This window comes from Mobula birostris, chromosome 27 (genome assembly GCF_030028105.1).
Source record: "Mobula birostris isolate sMobBir1 chromosome 27, sMobBir1.hap1, whole genome shotgun sequence".
Taxonomy (NCBI): Eukaryota; Metazoa; Chordata; class Chondrichthyes; order Myliobatiformes; family Myliobatidae; genus Mobula; species Mobula birostris.
Genome location: NC_092396.1, coordinates 14,308,429 through 14,332,781, shown reverse-complemented (window position 1 = coordinate 14,332,781; position 24,353 = coordinate 14,308,429). Strand labels below are relative to the sequence as shown.

The 24,353-nt window shown below is 41.2% G+C and overlaps 1 protein-coding gene across 1 annotated transcript in view; it reads right to left on the bottom strand.

The window, feature by feature from the left end:
• The window catches only part of LOC140188456 (protein kinase C zeta type-like), a 394,997-nt gene that overhangs the window by 327,890 nt on the left and 42,754 nt on the right, over nt 1-24,353 (bottom strand). The window contains exons 2-3 of the mRNA XM_072244743.1: nt 15,773-15,894; nt 1,007-1,096 (exon numbers count right to left, since the gene is read on the bottom strand). Of these exons, the coding sequence (XP_072100844.1) occupies nt 1,007-1,096; nt 15,773-15,894 (212 nt within the window). The remainder of the gene's footprint in view (nt 1-1,006; nt 1,097-15,772; nt 15,895-24,353) is intronic.

Genomic DNA, 24,353 nt, shown 5'->3' with positions numbered 1-24,353 from the left:
GTTTACATCACAGAATGAGAGAAGATGCTAGTTATTTTCTACACTACTGGTACTGTTCCACAGTCAATAGAATTTTGAAATATGATCACTAATGTATTTTGTAGCTCTACAATCATGAATTATTTGGGAGCAGTAATGAATAGAATTAGTTAACTAGCTTCTGGCAAAGAGAAGGGCATTAGGAATGGACCAACAGTACAAGATAACTTTGAACTAACCATCATGAATTAAAATTTTGGTGTATGAGATGGTGAAATAATAAAACAAAAATAGAGGTTTTTCTTTCATTAGTAAGTTGTCATTCAGTCCATCTTAACTACCACCTTTAATACCAAGCTAGTTAATCAAAATTAAGAGGTTAGTGGTCCCAAAAAGTCAACTAATGTATGGCATAACCAAAAAATTAAGCATCTTGATTTTGAGTCCCAGATTATTTGACCATGAGCAAATTCCAGAACCAATAAGGAAAAGTGGTTCCAAGCAGTAGAGACCAAAAGGATTAAATAAGAATGATTTTTGCTTATTCTTTTATGGAGTAAGATGTTCCTCCAAGGCTGACAAACAAATCTTAAATGGAAATGAAGGCAGATCTCTTCACCAGATGACAACTGCATGACAGCTGTTCCCAAATGAGTCAAACAGGAGTTACAACTAAGAGTAGATCTCTGCTGAATAAAGTTTGTAATTTAATATTCACCTCTATTTTAGTATTAACACCACCAATGAAAGATGCTGCCTTTTTAACTTTCTGTTTCACTTTCACAGCTATTTGTGATTTTAATTTGTCCTTTATGTTTCAGTTCTTTCATTCAAATTATTGTAATATTAAAACCACCAACGACACATGGTACTAAGTTGAAGTATCCATATTAAATACTCAGGAACAAGAGCAATCAGTTTTGATCAATCAGTAGATTCAATGTCACATTACTAAGCATTAGCTTTTAAGCTAAATAGTTAATTTTTCTTCAGTCCTTTAATCAAATTTGAATCAATTACTACTCACCGTGGATAATGAGACGCGATTCTCCATTCTGATTATATAGACGAAATGCTTCCTCCAGCTCCATGTGGGAAGAAACTGTGCATGGGTCTCCTACAATATGAAAATAGAAGGATATTAGTGGGAATGTTGCCTAGTAAGAATGCTGGGATGTTGGCTTCCCAGGGAACTTTTTTCCAAAACACTAACAATCCAAGAAACCCAAATCATGTCCAAAATCTTAAGTTCTCTACTATACAATTCTTAAAACATCATGGATTGAACTTTGTACCTCTTCTGCTAAATTTTAATTAATTAAAGTGACACAACGGGATTTTACGAGGGCTACGGATAGGGTGAATAAGCAAAAAAAAACAAATGTCCTCTATTTTGGTATTGGTCAACAGGAAGTTACTGAATTGCTGTAGGTGTGGACATTTACACTGCTTTAAAGTCGAAAAAATCTTACATATACTTATGTAATTACAAGCAAGCTTATTTTACAGATATTTACTTCAGATATCAATCACCTATCAGTAACTAAGTAACCCTTTTCACCTTCGTATAACCAGAGTCTGTTAGCATAGCACTAAAACAGTAGCAGTGATCCCTGCCCTGCAACAGATTGAGACCTGCACCACCACAGAAGGAACCTCAACGAAGTTGAAAGAAACAATCAAAGCCAAATCCTACAAATTTACTTAAGTATGGGTGAACCAACCTCTTACAAGCCAACTTCCCAATTTTCAGTCCTAGTTACATTCAGTTGATTCTGTTGGGCAGGCTCTACCATTCACATGACTGACAACAGAATTTTGAAACAGACAATCCACCCAAATTCTATTGATAGATGAGATTATCAAGGAGGCAGATTATCAAGGAGATTATCAACAATTCCAAGCAATACTTAAAAACAATAACATCCCCACAAGTTCTTGGGTAAACCCGGTTCAAAAGCATTCACAGTGGCAAAGGACCATTCGCAATGGCATTGAGCATGTCAAGTCCACATATCAAGGGCACAAAGAAACCCTGCATTAACAGCAATAAGAACACACCACCTCAGAATGTACATACCCATAAATCTGTCAAGATTCTGCCTATCCTAAAGGTGGAAGAGTAAGTCATTCCAAACTAAAGGCAGAATGCAATAAATCAGCAATTCAGTGCTAAACAGCTGGCAACTAATGTAATGTTAGAAAGCAAAGAAAGCCTGTTAGATCCCAAACTTCTTATCAATGCTGTACTTGGATTTTCTCCAAACCTGTTCCTGGACATTGGAGCAGAGTGTAAACCTTCATAAGTCCTCATGCTTTCATGCTAAAACATTTCCCTATTGAAACTATTTCAGGTCTCATGCAAAAACCATAAACCTATATATTTCAATGGAAAGGAACTGTTACAGGTGGCAGAGTGGAGTCCCCATCAAAGGAGGTGTAAGGCACACCTTCCCTCTGCTGTTGGTCTGTAGGTCACCCTTGGGCAAGGTGTAGCACCTGTTTAGCCCCACCCCCACCCTGATCAGGGTTATATAAAGCCATGGGAGCAGGTGGTGGACGGTCGTATGAGCAGCTTAAGTATTTCACTAGTCCTGGGTATGTGACCACTAACACCAGGTAGACAATTTCTGAAGAGTGTTGATGTGTTGATAATGGCTGGGGTAACCTGTCTTGTAAAGACAATGGCAAACTACTACTGTAGAAACTTTTGCCAAAAACAAAGACCATGATTGCCTACGTCATACAACACAGCACATAATGGTAATGATGATTGTTACAAAAAAAATCAAGTGTTTATTAAATTGATAATTTCTTTGAACTAGTTGGGTTATTATTTGGGTCCTGGAAAAGCCCAAGTGTGCAGTCAAGAGGATTCATAGTCATAGTCATAGTCATAGTCATACTTTATTAATCCCTGGGGAAATTGGTTTTCGTTACAGTTGCTCCATAAATAATAAATAGTAATAGAACCATAAATAGTTAAATAGTAATATGTAAATTATGCCAGTAAATTATGAAATAAGTCCAGGAGCAGCCTATTGGCTCAGGATGTCTGACCCTCCAAGGGAGGAGTTGTAAAGTTTGATGGCCACAGGCAGGAGTGACTTCCTATGACGCTCAGTGCTGCATCTCAGTGGACTGAGTCTCTGGCTGAATGTACTCCTGTGCCCACGCAGTACATTATGTAGTGGATGGGAGATTTGCTTATTCAAAGGTTGGTTCAAAATAATTTCATTGCTGAAAGCTGTTCTGACCTGATATATGATTGCACTACACCATGCAAACCCGTCATCATATTCGGCACACTATTTATGAAGTTAAGATTTGTCCCTGTTAAAACCAAATTTGTTCTCCTTTCATATATAAGAAACAACTACCCAGCTGCTAACAGCAAGACCTAACCTAATGTTTGACTAAGATGAGTGATCAAATCTAATAGCATAGCAAATATAATAAACTAATAGAAGCAATGAGAACAAATTAATGAAGTTCTAAACCATATATACATGAATCACTTTTACAAAGACCCTACTATTAACATTTGAAGTCCCAAGAGGAGATATCAAATGTACAAAACTTCAATTTTGAGATTGTGGGATTGTTCCAAAATATAAACTCACTTTTACCAGGGAAATTCAATGATGGCACAAAAGAATTAACTTTTTACAGTCAAAATTATTTTTAATAGCCTTTGCATAGACCATAAGGTTTAGTTAACACACAAACAGCATTACAGAAAAAGTTGCATATTTTTTCTTTTAATGCTTGATTATTTTATTTACAGCTATAGTTAAAATATTTAATGCATCTTGCACAAAAACAAAGGAGTACATTAATTCTTAATGAAGATGATTACTACCCTGCTTATAAACTCCCTAAGAATTTCATATCACATGCATTCATAGAATGCAGATAGATGCAAATAAACACATGCAAGTTACATCTAACATTTAGTTCATTGCCTAATCATATTTCCAGATACATACAGTGTGAATGTGTTTTTTTAAACTTCAGAGCTGAGTAGCACAAATTTCCAATTTGTAAAATGGCTTGTAACCTAACTTGAGGTTTTTTCCTTCAGTTCTGGTCAACTAGCTAAAGGAAGGAGGTCATCAATTTGGAAAAGATGCAGAAGAGAATCAAAATGATGTTATCATGGCTGGAAGACTTACGTCATAAAGAGAGAATGGGTAGATTGAAACATAGAAAACCTACAGCACAACACAGGCCCTTCAGCCCACAAAGTTGTGCCGAACATGTCCCTACTGAGAAATTACTAGGGTTACCCATAGCCATCTATTTTTCTAAGCTACATGTACCTATCCAAAAGTCTCTTAAAAGACACTATCGTATCCACCTCTACCACTGTTGCCGGCAGCCCATTCCACACACTCACCACTCTCTGCGTAAAAAACTTACCCCTGACATCTCCTCTGTACTTACTCCCAAGCACCTTAAACCTGTGCCATCCTGTAGCAGCCATTTCAGCCCTGGGAAAAAGCCTCTGACTATCCACACGATCAATGCCTTTCATCATCTTATACACCTCTATCAGGTCACCTCTCATCCTCCGTCGCTCTAAGGAGAAAAGGCCAAGTTCACTCAACCTGTTTTCATAAGGCATGCTCCCCAATCCAGGCAACACCTAGTAAATCTCCTCTGCACCCTTTCTATGGTTTCCACATCCTTCTTGTAGTGAAGTGACCAGAACTAAGCACAGTACTCCAAGTGAGATCTGACCAGGGTCCTACATAGCTGCAACATTACCTCTCAGCTCCTAAATTCAATTCCACAATTGATGAAGGCCAATACACCATACGCCTTCTTAACCACAGAGTCAACCTGTGCAGCTGCTTTGAGGATCCTATGGACTCGGACCCCAAGATCCCTCTGATTCTCCACACTGCCAAGAGTCTTACCATTAATACTATATTCTGCCATCCTATTTGACCTACCAAAATGAACCACTTTACACTTATCTGGGTTGAACTCCATCTGCCACTGTCAGCCTAGTTTTGCATCCTATCAATGTCCCACTGTAACGTCTGACAGCCCTCCACACTATCCACAACACCCCCAACCTTTGTGTTATCAGCAAACTTAGTAACCCATCCCTCCACCTCCTCATCCAGGTCATTTATAAAAATCACAAAGAGTAAGGATCCCAGAACAGATCCCTGAAGCACACCACTGGTCACCAACCTCCATGCAGAATATGACCTGTCTACAACCACTCTTTGCCTTCTGTGGGCAAGCCAGTTCTGGATCCACAAAGCAATGTCTCCTTGGATCCCATGCCTCTTTACTTTCTCAATAAGCCTTGCATGGGGTACCTTATCAAATGCCTTGCTGAAATCCATATACACTACATCTCCTGCTCTTCCTTCATCAATGTGTTTAGTCACACCCTCAAAAAATTCAATCAGGCTCGTTAGGCACGACCTGCCCTAGACAAAGCCATGCTGACTATTCCTATTCTTATTATACCTCTCCAAATGTTCATAAATCCTGCCTCTCAGGACCTTCTCCATCAACTTACCAACCACTGAAGTAAGACTCACTGGTCTATAGTTTCCTGGGCTATCTCTACTCCCTTTCTTGAATAAGGGAACAACATCTGCAACCCTCCAATCCTCCGGAACCTCTCCTGTCCCTATTAATGATGCAAAGATTATTGCCAGAGGCTCAGCAATCTCCTCCCTCGCCTCCCACAGTAGCCTGGGGTACATCTATCCAACTCGATGCTTTCCAAAAGCTCCAGCACATCCTCTCTTCATATCTACATGCTCAAGCTTTTCAGTCTGCTGCAAGTCATGACTACAATCACCAAGATCCTTTCCCATAGTGAATACTGAAGTAAAGTATTCATTAAGTACCTCTGCTATTTCCTCCGGTTCCATATGCACTTTCCATGTCATACTTTATAGGCCCTATTCTTTAACGTCTTATCCTCATGTCTTATTGGGGCTTTTTTTCCAGCCTGGAGCACAAGAGCCTGAGAGCAGTGTATAAAATTATGATGAGTAAAAGGTCACAGTCCTTTTGCTATGTTTGAAGGAGTCTGAAGGTTGAGGATGTGGCGACCCACTTTCTAGCACACACGAACCGGCTCACGAAACAGCGCGCACCGGCAGAGAGGCCGGCCCCAAAAAGGGCGCCAGGCCATCTTCACCAGCAGGGGGAAAATCCCGCGCGCGGAAAGGGTCTGGGAATATGCATTCCCCACAGCAGTCCCACCCAGGGAGGGCGGGAACGGGAAGGCTTTAAAGGAGGTCACGAAGTTTGAATAAATCTCTTTTATCGCAACTCCAACTCACCGACTACATGTCATTATTCTAGCGCTGTGTGTAGCACACCGCTACAAGGGCGTAAATTTATGGCGAGAGTGGAAAGATTTAAAGGATTGTCAAGGTGCAACTCTGTCTAAAAAGAGGGTAATGGGAACATGGAACAAGCCGCCAGAGGAAGTGGATAACTGGCAGCAGGTTGACCTAGAACTCAGATATGCCCATTGTCAATCCACCTCCTTTCCATTACTCTTCATGACAGAAGGAATTTCTAAAGAAGGAAACACACAATTTAACTTCAGTGGCAAAGAAAGTAGTTTGAATAAGTATTTTAAAAATAATAAAACATAGAAAAATGAATTTTTTTTTAAAAGAATGCATCTGAAAAATCCTTTTATGGTAAAACTGCAATAATTCATGAACCAACTAACTGGAGATCCTCATGGTTTTGGCATCTGGTTCACCAAGCCACACTCCATTCCATTCACTGGAGCCCAAGTTTCTACACTCTCTTTCAGATGACCAGGAACCAGCTTCCTGCTTTCTGTTTAAACTTAACAGACTTTTAGGAAAATACATAATATAGAATTACCTTAAAAAAAGAAGTGAATTAAAAGTATGGGGAACATATAAAAGTCTAGAAAATCTTGCAGTAAGCATCAAAGTTCCATGTGCGCAGATTTTCAGGTTTTTTTCATTATTGTTTGCAACAGATTATCTGTAAAAAATTAACATCATTCCTGCCATATATACTTCAAATGCTTCCATCTCAATATTTAAATGCCTTAACATTTATAGAAAATTGCATTATAAAAACAATTGTGTCAATGGGAAAGAAGTTGGGAGTTGGACAGTCTCACCCCACTACAGGAGTGATCTACAGGATTTTTAAAAATAAAGGTGCACTCAATAGCTGTACATTTATTTTGCTACTGCTGTATGTTACATTGTTCCTTGTACACTATCAATAAAAGCACATGCTTGCCAATTTCCACTGGTCTCCCGCAGTGAAATTAGCAGCCTGTGTTCTTGAGAGACAGTGTCTGATTATAGCAGGGAGGTTACATCGAAGCAGTTTTTATCCCCCAGAACAGTTTTGTGCCCCAGCTGGACAATTTTACATTATAACCAATTATGTCTGCATAATACAATTAAAATTCTCTAATTCTTCAATCACGTTACATTCAATGTGTGTTATGGAAGTACACTTTGTAGAACTACTGACACTCTTACCCCAAAAAGAGAGATCAGAAAATAATTTCACTTTGTTGGTGAACAAAGGTTGGTGTCAGTACCAGGGTGCTCAAAGCCTGTGCCCCTCAGCTATGTGGAGTACTTCGCCATGTATTCAACCTGAGCCTGAGGCTCCGGAGGGTTCCTGTGCTGTGGAAGATGTCCTGCCTCGTCCCTGTGCCGAAGACGCTGCACCCCAGTGGCCTCAATGACAACAGACCGGTGGCATTGACCTCCCACATCATGAAGACCCTGGAGAGACTTGTTCTGGAGCTGCTCCGGCCTATGGTCAGGCCACACTTAGATCCCCTCCAGTTCGCCTACCAGCCCCGACTAGGAGTTGAGGATGCCATCGTCTACCTGCTGAACTGTGTGTCTACGCCCACCTGGACAAGCCAGCGAGCACTGTGAGGGTCATGTTTTTCGACTTCTCCAATGCGTTCAACACCATCCGTCCTGCTCTGCTGGGGGAGAAGCTGAAAGCGATGCAGGTGGATGCTTCCCTGGTGTCATGGATTCTTGATTACCTGACTGGCAGACCACAGTACGTGTGCTTGCAACACTGTGTGTCCGACAGAGTGATCAGCAGCACTGGGGCTCCACAGGGGACTGTCTTGTCTCCCTTTCTCTTCACCATTTACACCTCGGACTTCAACTACTGCACAGAGTCTTGTCATCTTCAGAAGTTTTCTGACAACTCTGCCATAGTTGGATGCATCAGCAAGAGAGATGAGGCTGAGTGCAGGGCTACGGTAGGAAACTTTGTCACATGGTGTGAGCAGAATTACCTGCAGCTTAATGTGAAAAAGACTAAGGAGCTGGTGGTAGGCCTGAAGAGAGCCAAGGTACTGGTGACCCTTGTTTCCATCCAGGGGGTCAGTGTGGACATGGTGGAGGATTACAAATACCTGGGGATAAGTATTGACAATAAACTGGTCTGGTCAAAGAACACTGAGGCTGTCTACAAGAAGGGTCAGAGCCGTCTCTATTTCCTGAGGAGACTGAGGTCCTTTAACATCTGCCGGACAATGCTGAGGATGTTCTACGAGTCTGTGGTGGCCAGTGCTATCATGTTTGCTGTTGTGTGCTTGGGCAGCAGGCTGAGAGTAGCAGACACCCACAGAATCAACAAACTCTTTCATAAGGCCAGTGATGTTGTGGGGATGGAACTGGACTCTCTGACGGTGGTGTCTGAAAAGAGGATGCTGTCCAAGTTGCATGCCATCTTGGACAATGTCTCCCATCCACTATATAATGTACTGGTTTGGCACAGGAGTGCATTCAGCCAGAGACTCATTCCACCGAGATGCAACACAGAGCGTCATAGGAAGTCATTCCTGCCTGTGGCCATCAAACTTTACAACTCCTCCCTTGGAGGGTCAGACACCCTAAGCCAATAGGCTGGTCCTGATCTTATTTCCTGGCATAATTTACATATTACTATTTAACTATTTATGGTTTTATTACTATTTATTATTTATGGTGCAACTGTAACGAAAACCAATTTCCCCCGGGATCAATGAAGTATGACTATGACTATGTTCTGAGCACAAACTTTTCCATTTATATTCTATTTAGCAAATATTATCCAAATGTCTTTCACAGATGCTAAAACTATGCTAAAACACATAAGCAGAGGTCAAATGTGAATGTAAATGTTGGAAACACTTAACTGGCAGTAGAGAGAATTCATATTTTAGGACATAGAAGAGGATACAAGGGTAGATGCAGGGGGAGCCAAGAAAAAATATCCACACATGAGAAAGAAGTACTTGCAAGAGCATGTGCAAAAGAGGAAAATTCATTTGAGATACCCTGTAGGAGGGAAGGTGGGGGGGGTAGAAAGCAAGACAGCAAGCTGCTTCATGAAATGTGAGAATATTACATCTAACGTATAAAGTAATCAGATGTTTGGGTAAAGCCTGTAGTCTCAAAACTTAACTTTCAAGCAAACAGATACAAGTACACATTTAACCTCTATTTCATCATGCAACTTCAAGCATTAAAATTAGCTCATCAATTTAGCAACTTCAAATGCATGCAGTAGAAGATGAAACTGGTTTGGATAAACTTTGACAGATCTGTCAAACTTTATGGTGACTGTATGAATCACGAGTCTCAAAGCTACTAAATTCCTCTTGAATTCTCAAGTGATAGAGCACTATTTTGAAGTATTACATACTTCTGTACAAGTATGTTATAAATATAAAGTATACATTTTGATTGGAAGAATAGAAGTGTAGATTCTTTTCTAAATAGAGGGAAATTTTAGAAATCAGGTGCAAAGGGATTTGACGGAACTAATTTAAAATTCCCTCAAGGTTAACTTGCAGGCTATCAGCATTAAAGACGGCAAACGCGATGTCAGCATTCATTTTGAGATGACAAGAATATACAAACAAGAATACATTGTTGAGGGTTTATAAGGCAATAGACCGGCTGCATTTGATACATTTTGAGCAATCTTGATCCCCATTTCTAAGGATGGATGTGATTGCCCTGAATAGGATCCAGAGGAGGTTCACAAGAATGACCTAAGGACTGAACAGCTTAATATATAAGGAGTGTTTGATGTCTCAAGCCTGTAGTCAATGCAGAAAGATGAGGGGATTTCATTGAAACTCCCTGGCTACTGAAAGGCCTGGATAGAGAGGACATGGACAGAATATTCCATTAGTAGGACAGTCTAAGATCCAAGAGTATAGCCTCAGAATAAAGAGATATCACTTTAAAACTGAGATGAGGAACAATTTCTTCAACCAAAGGGTGATAAATCTGTGGATCTCATTCCCTAATGACAGTTGTCTGAGGCATCGATATATTCTTGATTAGTAAGAGGAGTTAAGGGTTATGGGGAGATGGCAGGACAATGGGTTTGGGGAAAAAAATCAGCCATGAATAGCAGAACAGATTCAGTGGGCTGAATGGCCTTAATTCTGCTCCCCTATCCTACTGTGTTAGGAAGGTTAAGGTGACTGAAATCAGACAGTCTTTAAGAAATATAAAAAAGGCAGGAAAGAACTTATCAGGGAACCAGGAGGGCCAGGAGAGGCCATGAAATGACCTTGGAAAGAGCATTTATGCATATATTAAAAAAAACTATTGGACAGCTAATGAAAGGGGAGGACCACTCAAAAACAAAAGAAGGAGTTTATGCCTGGAGCCAGAGGACATGGGTGAGGTACTAAATTAATGCTTTGCATTTGTATTCACCAGAAAGTCATGGAGAATAGAAATTAGGGAGGAGTGTGCAAATATTTTAGGGCATGTTGGTATCAAGGTAGTGGTGTGGTGCTGGGGCTGATAAAGAAAATTAAAATAGTTAAGTTCCCAAGGCTCGAACGGATATATCATACGTTATTGAGAAAGACAAAAGAGGAGGTTGCGGCGGCCTTGACAGGGATGTTTGTATCCTGTCTAGCCATAGGTGAGGACTGGGAGATCTGGTAGGACGATGGCAGGACGATGGCATACTCAAACACTGCAGCCACTCTGGGTCCAATCAAGGGTGCATTTGTTTGTCCTGTAAGTCTTTTTTATGATCACAAGTCGCTTGTGGATACTAAGAACATGAAGTACTGCAGGACTATCCCAACAGCAAGTTGCTCAACAGCAATCAGCTAGACCTATTGCACATCATAGTTGTGTTGTTGCCTGGACTTGTTGTGTGCAGTTGTGCAGAGATGGTCTGCAATCCAACAGATGGAGGGAGTGATTATCTTGAGTGCTTTTATTAGGATTGCAAGTCCCTATTGGACATTGGTTATATACAACTCTGCATGTCCATTCATTGGCGAGACTGACAGTGGGGCAACTGCTTTGCCTTGGCCGCAGCTACCTGTTGCAGCCGCCAAGTGGAGAGAGCAGGTGCCTTTGCTGGAGTGCTGGAATCATGCTTGGTTGGGGACTGTCTACCCTCTGGTATTCACTCGGTGGAAGACAAGCTGGACCAAGACAGTCTACAGTTATACAGTTATGCCACTCAGGAACTTCTGCTACATTATCTTTTTTCTATGTGACTGTATGTTTTTCTGAAATTTTAACCGCATGTGCTACTTGTGTTGTGTGCTATTTGCAGTGTGCTGTGCTGCTAGTAATACATTTTGCACCTTGGCCCCAGAGGGATATTGTTTGGTTTGGCTATATTCATATACAGTTGAACAATAAAACTTAAACTTGAACTTGAACTTGAGTTTCCAATGTTGTTCCTTTAAGAGCAACAGGAATAATCCAGCAAATTATACGCTGGTGAAATTTCTGTCAGTGGTAGGGAAGTTTTAGGGATTTGTTGGTATAGGATTTATTCACATTTGGAAAAGCTTGACTTTGTGCTAGAGAAGTCATGTCTTGAATTTGAATTTATTCAAATCTTGCATCCATCCCACAACATGAAGGAGTAAAATCTTTGCGTTATGACTCCGTCGCAATGTACAGACGTAAATTTATAAGTCTAATGGCTTGTAAAAAAAGCTGTCCCATAGCCTGTTGGTCCTGGCTTTAATGCTGTGGTACCGTTTGCCAGATGGGAGCAGCTGAAACAGTTTATGGTTGGGGTGACTGGTGTCCCTGATGATCTTCTAGGCCTTCTTTATGTACCAGCTGCTGTAAATATCCTCTGTGGAGGGAAGTTCACATCCACAGATGTGCTGGGCTGTCCAAACCATTCTCTGCAGTGCCCAGTGATCAAGGTTGGTGCAGTTCCCATACCAGGCGGTGATACAGCCAGTCAAGAAGCTCTCAGTGGTGCCCCTGTAGAAGGTTTTGACGATTTGGGGGTTCATGACGAACTTCTTCAGTCCGCTGAAGTGGAAGAAACACTGTTGTACTTTTTTTGCCACACAGCTGGTGTGTACAGTCCAGTTGAGATCTTTGGTGATGTGTATACCGAGGAACTTGAAACTACTCACTCTCTCAACTGCAGTCCCACAGATGTTGATCTCCTCCTCCTCTGTTCCTCCTGTAATCCATGAACTTGATTTGAGTTTTTTGACAAAGATGACTGATGAAGGTAGGAAATGGACTGATACAAGTTATTTCACAAACTTCCTTATGGTAAGCTGATTTAAAAGACTAAGAGACAAAGACTCAATATTGTAGTCTGGATTCAAAACTACCTTGACAGTAGAAGGGCAAGGATCAGTCTTTTCCCTAGGCTGGAAATGTCAACTACTCAAGGGTGTAGGTTTAAGGTGAAAGGGGCAAAGCTTAAAAGATATGTGATGCATGTCTTTTTGATAGGTGTCTGGTACAGGCTGCTGTGGGAACTGGTGAAAGCAGGTATGACAGTGATGTTAAACAGAACAAGACAGCACAACAACAGGCCCTTCAACCTACAATGTTATGCTGATTAAAAAGCATGCTTAAAAGGCATTTATCTCAAAGAGTGTGGAGGCATGTGGATTAAATAGAGGCAGATGGGACTAGTTTCATCCAGGGCCTGCTGAAGGGTCTCAGCCCGAAATGTCAACCGTATTCTTTTCCATAGATGCTGCCTGGCCTCCTGAGTTCCTCCAGCATTTTGTGTGTGTTGCTTGGATTTCCAGCATCTGCAGGTTTTCTCTTGTTTGTGAAAATCTTTTGAAAATTGTATTTACTGCACAGAATCCACTATTAAATGTATAGGCATATAACCTTTACAGGCTATCACCACTTTCCAATCGGTTGTAATAATGTGCAAATTCACCACTTGCAGTGAAAATAATTTATAAAGGAACATCAAGACACCTTTATCATTTTATGTGGGCGTCTTGACTTCAGCACTCCTCTCCTCGAACCTTACCCCCTCTGAACACACTGCCCTCCATTCTCTCCACACCAATTTCAATCATTATATCGAACCCGCAGACAAAAGGGGTGCTGTTGTAGCATGGCACACTGACCTCTACCTTGCCAAAGCCAAGTGGAAACTCTCAGACACCTCCTCATACCTATCCCTTGAAGAGGACCCCACTCTGGACCATCAGAAAACTGCTTCCAACACCATTGCTCTTCTCATGAATTCAGGAGAAATCCCATCCACTACCACAAAACTCATAGTTTCCTTACCCCACCCACACTGCTTGCTTCAACCTTCTAACCAAACTCCACAAACTGGACATTCTGGATAAGCCTATTTTTTTCTAACCGCACCTGCCCCTCTGAACTTGTGTACTAATACCATTCCATCCCCCTTGGTTCAGTCCCTTCCCACCTACATCCCTGAAACTTCTCATGCCCTGGCCTGACCACCTCATTCTCACCATGGATGTTCAGTCCCTAAATACTTCTATCCCTGTCAAGAAGTCATCAAAGTTTTCCACCCTTCTTGACAAAAGAACCAACCAATTCCCCTCCACCACCACCCTCCTCCATCTGGCAGAACTAGTCTTCATCCTCAACAATTTTTCCTTCAGCTACTCCCACTGGCTTCAAATTTGAGGGGTAGCCATGGGCCCCAGCTATGCCTGCCTCTTTGTTGACTAAGTAGAACAGTTCACGTTAAAGATTTCCCCAGTAATACTCCCCAACTCTTCCTCAGCTACACTATTGACTGCATTGGTACTGCTTCATGCACCCATGCCGAGCTTGTCAATTTTATCAACTTTGCCTCTAACTTACACTCTGACCTTAAATTCGCTTGGTCTATCTCTGACTCTTCCCTCCCCTTTCTCGATCTCTCTGTTTCCATTTCTGGATACAAACTGTTTACTGACATCTTTTATAAACCTACTGATTCCTCCTATTATCTTGACTTTACCTCTTCCCACCCTATCTCCTGTAAAAATGCTATTTGCTTTTCTCTGTTCCTTCACCTCTGCCACATCTGTTCTCAGGACACAGCTTTCCATTCCAGGGCATCTGAGATGTCCTCCTCCTTCAAAGAACAGGGTTTTCCCTCCTCCATTTACCAAGCATCTGCACTCATCCCATCTTCCTGCCACCTGAAGTGAGAGAGGTCCTCATGTCCTCACCTACCACGCCATCAGCCTTCACATCCAACACCATCACCTCCTCAAGTTCCACCATCTCCAAAGGGGTCCTACCAATAAACACATCTTTACCTCCACCCCCTCCCCACTTTGGGCAGGGATTGCTCCTTCCACGATTCCCTTGTCCATTCATCCCTCCCCACTAATCGCCCACCCGGCACATCCCCACAAGCAGCCCAAGCGCTACACCTGCCCACACACCTCCTTCCTCACCTCCATTCAGGGCCCCAAACAGTCTTTCCAGGTGAGGCAACTTCTGGTAAAAACATTTCCCTCCCCCTTCTTTTATTCCCCACTCTAATCTTTTACCTCTTCTCACCTGCCCATCACTTCCCCCAGGTCCCCTCCTCCTTTGCTTTCTCCTATGGTCCATTCTCCTCTCCTAGCAGATTCCTTCTTCTCTAGCCTTTGACCTTTTTCACCCATCTGGCTTCACATATCACCTTCCAGCTAGCCTCCTTCCCTTCCCCCCAACCTTTTTATTCTGACATCTTTCCCCTCTTTCTTCTCAATCCTGAAGAAGGGTCTTGGCCCAAAACATCGACCGTATATGAATTCCTATAGATGCTGCCTGACCTGTTGAGTTCCCCCAGCATTTTGTGTGTGTGCTTGAGTTTTCCAGCATATGCAGAATTTTCTGTGTTTATATTTTATGTGGCTGTCATGTTTGATTTTACATCCAATTCCAATGGGCACCACGGTAGCGTAGCAGTTACCACGATGTTATTACAGCTCGGAACCTTCCGGAACTTGAAGTTCAATTCCAGCACCATTCTATAAATTGTCTCTGTACACCCTCCCCTGGAATGTGAGAGTTTTCTCCAGGGCTCTGGTTTCCTTCCATAGCCCAAAGACATAACCGGTGGGTAAACTGGTCATTGTAACTTGTCCTGTGATTATGTTAGTGTTATTTGGGGTTGTGGCAGGTATGGCCTGAAGGACTGGAAGGGCCTACACAGTGATGGATCTCTAAATAAACAAACAAAAAGATTTTCTTGTACTCCACCCCCACACTACCCCTTCAAAATCCTCTGCACTAACATCAACCTTCAGCAAGATCTCAGATCCTTGCACTTTTTTCACACCGCAAACATTGCATCCCAGTTCCTGAATACTGATCTCAAAAGGTTAAATGTTTTTGTTTCAGGTATCAATCCAGTGAACACTGTGTTGCCTTTCTTTAAATCTCTTCCATGTGCCATCACTTGTAATTCCTTTGCTTATTTCTCTCATTCACTCCCAAGAGGCTTATGCCACATTAAGCACAATAGGTTCCCTTAAAATGTACTTGATCTTTCTTACCTTCATTGTCAATCCATTTCAGTGTAATTGGCTGATTCTGCTGCAAATTGCACATATCTCTTACTTCAGAACACATTCCTTCATAATTGATTGCTGCATCAAGATTTGTGATGAGTATATCCCTGTTGAAAACAAAGAAAGCAGGCAATTCTTGGGATGAGTTGCTTCATTGTATCTTTTATACATTATATTCCTTCCCTTGTTAGAATACTCTATTATGTTGGCATAAGATATTCCTTGTGCATTGTACCAAAACTACAACAAATAGTGTTAATTCCTCAAGTGTATTGAATCTTCTCAGAAATTATTCAAAGACACAAACCACAGAATCAACAAGTAAACAAAAGGGGTTAATAGTTACATTTCATTCTTATTAATGCATGCACAACCATGGCTTTCTTTGAATCATTCATATGAACAATTTACAATTACGAACTTACAGGAAATACTATCTGTACCTTTGGGTAAATATCCTACATTTGTAATTTCCTGAATTACTGGTTCCACCAGAGCACTAGAATTCCGATGCACTTGGAAGGAAATACTGTACTTCAAATGTTGCATTCTGTACGTTTAAAGGTTCTTTGTATCCAGTGACATCCATAATGAATGCAAGTCCATCATATACTGCCGAAGGACATAGTAATAACACAAGTTGCATCAAATCATAATGCAAGTCATTATGCTGGCTCATACCAAAAGCAGTCATAGAGTCCAACTGTTAGAGGAGTTCCACCATCTTTAGAAGTTAATTACAGAGAAATATATTGGTTACATAAGATGAAGAAACAGGAGCAGTAACACGAAAACAGATTCAATGACTCTACCATCTACAAATTCCAAAAATATAACTTTGGTCCCGCCAAATCTGTGAGACTGGGATGTCTCGCCCACCCAAACCGAGGTTTATGTGAATACTGTGTGATTTAGTGCCCTCCAATAATCTGTTGGCATGAAACAACAGATCACACGTTGCATATATTTATAAAGTAGTATATTTGTGAACACTAACTTAACCAGAGTTAGTAAAGAAAGAAAATAAAAACCAAAAGGTTGGAGCTCAAACCTTACAAAAGCCATATTCACTGATCCTCTGTAGACCTCTATGCCTTGGCACCTTCAAATCGCGTTTTCTTACCAGATCGAATCCTACAACCAGTTCCTTCCAGCGTTTTCTCTCTTCATCTCCCGCCAAACAAAGACTCACACCGGTGTCAGTCACAAAGCTGCTCCCTCAGCCTTCTCTAGAACTTTCTCTCTATTCCACTCTCCTGATTGGATTGCCCACATTCCTAAGCAGCCCTCATCTCTAACAGTAACCCAAACACTGCTTCTATAGAAAGACCTTCACATGAAATATTCTACAACATTAGCATTTAAACCTTTACCAGGGTGTTACACTAACAACACTTTAAACTATCACCACAAACAATGAAGAGCTGAGTGAAAGTGAAACAAATTCAAGAGATGTGCCCAGTTGGTGTGCTGCAAAGTTGACTCACTTGGAATTGAAGCTGTGCTGGTTGGAGTGAGCGGTTTAAAGAGGAGATGAGAAGGCAGAGAAGTTCTGATGTACATCCAACTAACCGGGATGTGAGGGAGGATCGCTCTAAGCACCAAGCTGATTTGGAGAGGTCGAGAATGGTTTCTTTGGCAGCAAAATCTAGGCCCGGTCCAGTTCAATTTTGCTGCAGTGGAGCCTAGGTCCTAATGCAAGGATTTGAACAATTTAAACGCCAGCCCAGATAGACTGCAAGCTCCTCTTTTCGCAATGCTAAGGCTGTGAGACTTCCTCCAACTGAGTCTTATGTCTGTGAACTTTGTGGCAATGTGCCCCGCTAAAATGATGAACTGAATACCAAGGCTTTGGGCCTTTTTCGGGCTCCTCTGGCGATTTGGGTCTAAGGGCTCAATTTGGTTCGGATTGCTGTTGTTATTGCTCGCTTTTATTGTTTTCATGATGTGTATTTTTTTCTCTTTTTACATATTGGGGGTTGGTCTTTATAATTGGGTTCTTTTGGGTTTCTTGATTAGCAGCTGCCTGTAAGCAAATAAATTTCAATGTTGTGTACTTTATACATTCTTGGGTAACTCATGTACTTTAAGTAATTAGAGAAAGCTCAATGGGAAAATGGCGAGCAAGAAAATCCCAAAAACATGAATGGACATGACAACTGAGCCATTATGTTTTTATAACTTGCAGTTGTTTTGCACAAATCTGAATGACACTAAAGTTGTAAGGTTTCAGTTCATGTTCCAAGTTTCAACGAAAAACAAGATTGGGATTTTAAAAAAGATTGCTTTCTTTGTAAACAGCTGCAGTTCACCTATTTTATTGGGATCATATGGCTACTACTTACTGGAAAATGAACACTCAATGCCTGGTTTGCATTTTGGCAAAGAGATTATGTAGCTAGGAAGTAGGGTAGATAAGACAAAGAGGCATGACAAGCATTGTGGAATTTTCTTCAGTAACTATGTTTTCATTGTCACTGAGGCTCTCCTAACCCAACTGTGCAGTTGGAATGTTTTTTTCACATCCAAGCCTTTGATGAACCTCAGCTTTCTTCAACAATGAAAGGACCAAAGCTGTCGAGTTCAGATCTGACCCAAACACAGGCACAATCACATCAAATTCCCCACAGTTGCTATATGTGCACATGGAAAAATTGAGATGCCCATCAAGCTTAGGGTGGTGGGGTGGAGATTTGTCTCTACCAAAGGAGGTGTACACCCTTGGGCAAGGTGTAGCACCTGCTTAGCTCCCTAATCAGGCTCACTTGAAGCCACAGGAGCAGGTGGTGGATGGGCGTATGAGCAACTGGTGCATATCACCAGTCCTGATTATGCGACCACTGACAGCAGGCTATCTCTGAAGAGTAATGATAATGGTTGGGTTCACACGTCTTGTAAAGATACTGCCCAGAAGGTGGCAATGGCAAACCACTTCTGTGGAAAAATCACAGTCATGGAAAGACCATGATCACCTATGTTATACGACATGGCACATAACAAAGGAACGATCATCAAGCTTACATTACAACTGCGCAGAAGGTAAAAAATGCTTATGTCTGGATGGCAGTGGAATGGAGAATTAAAGAAACAGGTAGATGGATGGCAAACTGGGTGCAATTGTTCTTTAAAACAGTTGTCCAATCAATGTGTTTTTTCCAATGTCAAGGTGATCAAATTGTGAGCACCAAATGCTAGGAAGGACTCCTTAGGTCCCAGAATGGTGGGAAATGGATCTAAGTATATAAATTGCATGTTCTTTGCTTGTTCAGCAAAGTGCCATGCCAAGAGGAGAGGTTACTGGAAAAAGGGAAAGTAGACAAGAGATCAAGAAGGGAACTAACCCTTTGGAATACTGGAAAAGGAGTGGAAGATGTCTCTCGTGGTAGAATCTCATCAAGCATAGAAAAAATATTGAAGGATGATGTCACAGACAGCAAGGATCCACCTTTAACCTCTCTAGGATGAGAAAGTTGAAAGCAGGCATAAAGAAAAATAGATAGGATGCAGAAGGATGATAGTGGAGATACAGAAAGGAAGGAAGGAAGACCTCTCAAGAGATTGCACTGCACAAAATCTGGTCATCACACAGATATGATGGAGAAGGAGTAGCTGGGAGAATCAAAATCAATGCAGGGTGGAAGAAACAACACTGAAAACTTACTGGGTACTGGAACACTAATTTAGGACTTAGTTAATGAATAATTACAAAAAATTCAAAACATTGAATGCGTACATGCCATTCCACACAGAATCATTTTACTGTCAGCTTCTCTACCCAGATTTACTAATTTTGCTGATTTTCAACCCCGGGCATTCTCTGTTCTGCCCCCATCCATCACACTGAAGACTCAAAAGCTTGAAAATACGTACCATCAGGTTCAAGGCCAGCTTCTAGAAGATTGTTATAAAAGCTCATGAAAGGACTTCTGTGTTCTGTTGTTGCTTTTCCCTTCTACTACAACCTTGATGTACTGAACTTTTCAAATAATCTTTATAGAAGCCATGCAAAGCCAAGTTTTTCACTGTATCTCAATAAGTGACAACATTAAACCAATTCCAATATCTCATATTTGAATTACTCCTCCCTAACATGCATATTCGTCAATGGTCGTGATTATGGGTCTCGGCCTGAAAAATCAGCTCCTTATTCCTCTCCACAGATGCTACCTGCCCTGCTGAGTTCCTCCAGAATGTTATGTGTGTTACTCTGGATTTCTAGCATCTGCAGAATATCTTGTGTGTATCTGTCAATGGTCCACCTTACCTCAGTTCTGCACCTCTTTTAGCCTATAGTAACCCCTTTCCAACCAAAGAAATCCTCACACGGTTAGCCTCCCCGACCTTAGCTCATCAATTTCTTGTTGACATTGATATTAGTGGCCTTACATTGCCCACCCCATTGCTGGTAGATATGCAATTTTCAATAACCTATCCAGAGTATCACGCAGTTAGCCACATCATGAACATGACTGAGACCAAACTCCTAAAATGCATTTTCTGTTCTAGACTATCAGATAGAGGTAAAAATTCAAGAATGCACTCAAAGTTTGAAAGTGCCAAGGTCATACAGCAAAAGCACTCAGAAGCCTGAATTAAGTGGGAGAAGGAGTGGAACACCTCAAACTACTTGCCCACCACCTGCCCTACCTGTTTAGAACCCACATTAATCTCAATACCAACCTCACAATCTACAAAACTAGAGTAGGAACAAGTCATCCTTGATCTTAACAGATAGTTGAAGAAATTGTTTAAAATCTAAGATTGTCAAGTAACTATGAAAGGGTCAGCAAAAATATCTGAGCAGCAGAAGGCTGAAAGAGCAGAACTCCAGCATTCATTGACTTGTTAGTTGCATCATATAGAGAGCAGTACTTTAATCTAACACCTGTATATTCAAGAGGTCCTCCACCAAACAGCTCAGCTCTCCAGTAATAGCAGCATACAGTGACACCCAAGAAGACATGGAGCATGTCTATCAATATTAAAAGTCACCACTCCACAAATCAAGCCAAAAATCAAATATACATACAGTGGATTCTAGTTAATTGGGCCATCAGTTAGTTGGAACAGCCACTTATTTTGGACACTATGCCGCTTAATTAAGACAGGATACTGTTGCCAAACAGTTTTTAATTCAGATCAGTAGTTTGCACTTGTGTGACCATTAGACACTATACCATGCTTAGAACACACAGTTTTTAAATAACATCAAGTTGCATGTGTTTGTGTTCAAAAACCAGTGATTTTTGTCACTGATAGTTGGCAAGAAATAAGCAGTAAGACAATTCAGAACTGTTTTGCTCACTGTGGTTTCAAGCATTCATGCTTCAAGATGCCAGAAATGGCCAGGAGTGAAAATGAAACGATTTCACAACTTCAAGTTAGGAACTACAAAAGAATCTGAAGGTATCGACAATCATCTTGAATGAAAAATGAAGAACTGGAGGATGCAATGAATTTGTTCATTTATAGTAAATCAAAAGAACATGGAAGCTTGCATTAGGTGAATTCCTGTGATTGCTGGTTGGTTGTCTGTCATATCCAACAATAACAGGAGACCTGTGCGGGAGAGTTTTAAAAGTGGAAAAGCCATTGTACTGGGGCAGTTCTACTCTCTCAACCTGGGAAGTCTGAGTTCAGAGGTATGAGTAGTCATCACAAACTGAGGTCTTTGTGGGTTGCAGTAGATGACCATGACCTATCATGCCGTTCTCTCTCTACAAAGTGTTAATGAACCACCTTCCTGGCTATTGAATCACACTGTTGATCTCATTCACCCAGTCCACCAGAGATAACTTCACATGCTAGGACAGGCAGGTCCCTATCTCACTGGGACACGAGTCCCGCCGAATAGGCTCGTGTGGTTTAGTGGCCTGTCGAAGCAGTGTACTGGGATATGACTGCTGTTACATGCAACAGCCACTTGGAGCCACAAATGAGAGCTGAGTTGATAACTATTAGGAACTAATACACAGTTTTATAGTACGGTAATAGTATTGGTAGTATTCTATTTTTTCCTGTATTTCATTTAAATACATAACTTATTACTCAGTTAAATGGTAGTTTGTCCCTTTTTTATACTTTTTTAACTATTTCCATCAAACTTCTGCTAACTGGAGCAGCCATTTATTTGGGCTAATATACAGTATACTGGTCCCAATGTGCCCCAATTAACCAGATTCCACTGTAATTTTCAATAAGCTGTGCCCAGTGAATCTGGAGGTAGAAGCCAGACGTCAGCGGGTAGGGAGGTCTGAAGGTTGAAGCCCCTGGGTCGGCTTGTCTGGAGATCAGAGGCCTAATATTTGTGAGTCTGTGAGTGCAGCCCTGGGAATAGAAGTTGCAGGCCCAATGTCTGTAAGTCAGAGTCCAGGGCCAATGACTGATTGCCCAGAGGCAGCTTGTACTGTGACTGGAGGCCTATCAATGTGTGTGAGTGGGTGGGTGGATGGAAGATTGGGAAAGAGACTTGTTTTGCTGTTGTTAACTTGTTTTGCTTTGTTATTGTTGTTGTGGTTGTTGTTTTTGCTGCTGTTTGTGTTATTCCACTGATCATTGTGGTCATGCTATGTTGGCACTGGAACGTGTGACAACACTTACTGGCTGCCCCCAGCACATCCTTGGGTGTTTTGGCTGTTAACACAAATGACACATTTCTCTCTATGTTTCAATGTACATGTGATAAATAAATCTAGATCTGAAATCTGAAAAATGATAGCAAAACCTTTGGTTGATTGAGTACTTAAGTTCAAGAGATCGGACTTGGCATAAAATCAACGGTGAACTGGGTAGCAGTCATACCTGTCCTCCAATATGTTTCTTAGATCTGGACTTCTTACAACAGTTACCTAGGAATTAGAATGATACCACCAATGGTTTCTCTGCAGAACACACTGTTTGCATATCAAACAGAATACTCCCAGAATAGACATACTATTCCTAACTGTCATAGGAGGAATTCTCCAGGTAAGCAGAAGATTCATAAATGAGTTCCAAGTACCTTCAAAAATATGTAACATCACCGACTCTTGGGAATCTCCAGTCTATTATTTCTTCAAGTTGAGGAGGAGCATCCAGAATGGTATTGAGAACCTGAAGTCCATTTTTTGAGAGTAACGCAACACAAAAGTTGCAGAAGACACACATCACCTCACAAACTATGCACCATCTGGATATCAGTCACCTCCAGCCCAACTGTGGTAATGTCTGCAATTTCCATAATAATCTCATCAGCCTTCTCAGCACCCAAAAAAACGAAGTGGAAGCCAATCTTCCTCAATACTGAGGGACTGGTTTAAGAAAGAGAAGCTCCAAGCATAGGATTAACAATGTTACAACAAATAGCAGCCAACCTCAAAAGTGGCTAAGACAGGATGAGGAAGGTCTGACAGGGTTATGTATTTATTGTAATACAAAAAGGCTAACAGATAAGACAGATAAACTAAGGATATAGAATTGCATATGCCATTGTGGTATTACAGCTATTACAGAAATATGATTGAGGGATAGGCAGGTCTGGCAGCTCAAATGTTTTGAGATAAGATGCCACAAGCATATTAAATGTGTCAGTAAGACAGGAGGGAGAATTGCATTTTTGATTAGGGAGTATATCACAGCAGTACTTAGAGAGAATAATCTTGAGGGATTACCCACTAACGCTATATGGGTGATATTTAAGAACATGAAGGGGATTATCACTATGATGGCATCAGACTGAAACTTGAAAAAGTTAATTGGAGGAGGCCCTTTACCAGGTAAAGGCATGTTGGGCAAGTGGGTGGCTTTTATAACAGATAGGAACATGTTGACCTTGAACACACACAGTTTGAGGGCAAAGCTATGTAGCAGTTAGCACAACACTGTTACAGTCCAAAGCATACCGGATTTCAAATTTCAATTCCAACGCTGTTCTGTAAGGAGTTTCTGTACATCCTCCCTGTGGAATGCCTACGTTTTCTCCATGTAATCTAGTTTCCTCCCACAGTCCAAGGGCACATCAGATAGGTTAGGTTATTGTAAATTGTCCCATGATGTTTATTTATTTATTTATTTATGGGAGGTGGACATTACCAGCTAAGCCAGCATTTATTGCCCATCCCTAGATTAGGTTAGGGTTATTCGGGGTTGTAGGGTTGCCGGGGTGGCGTGGCTTGGCTCGAAGGGCCAGAAAGTCTACTCCACGCTGTATCACTAAATAAAATAAAATAAATAAGGGAATCCTGGAAGACAAGGGTTTTTGAAGCTCTGGTCAAAGAAAAAAGGTGTATGTCAGGTACATGCAACTAGGATCAAACAAATCCCTTGAGCAGTGCACATGATATACTGTAGTTCAAAGTACAAAGTATGTATACTATATACAGTACAACCTTGAGATTCACTTCCTTACAGGTAGCCACAAAACAAAGAAAGGCAATAGAATCTATTAAAAAAAGACTGCCAAACACCCAATGTACAGAAACAAAAATACATCATGCAAGCAGTAAAAGTAAGCAAATAGCATTCAGAACTGAAGTTCACGAAAGTGAGTCCACAGCCAAGAAGCCAGTCACAGCCGATCCAGGAAACT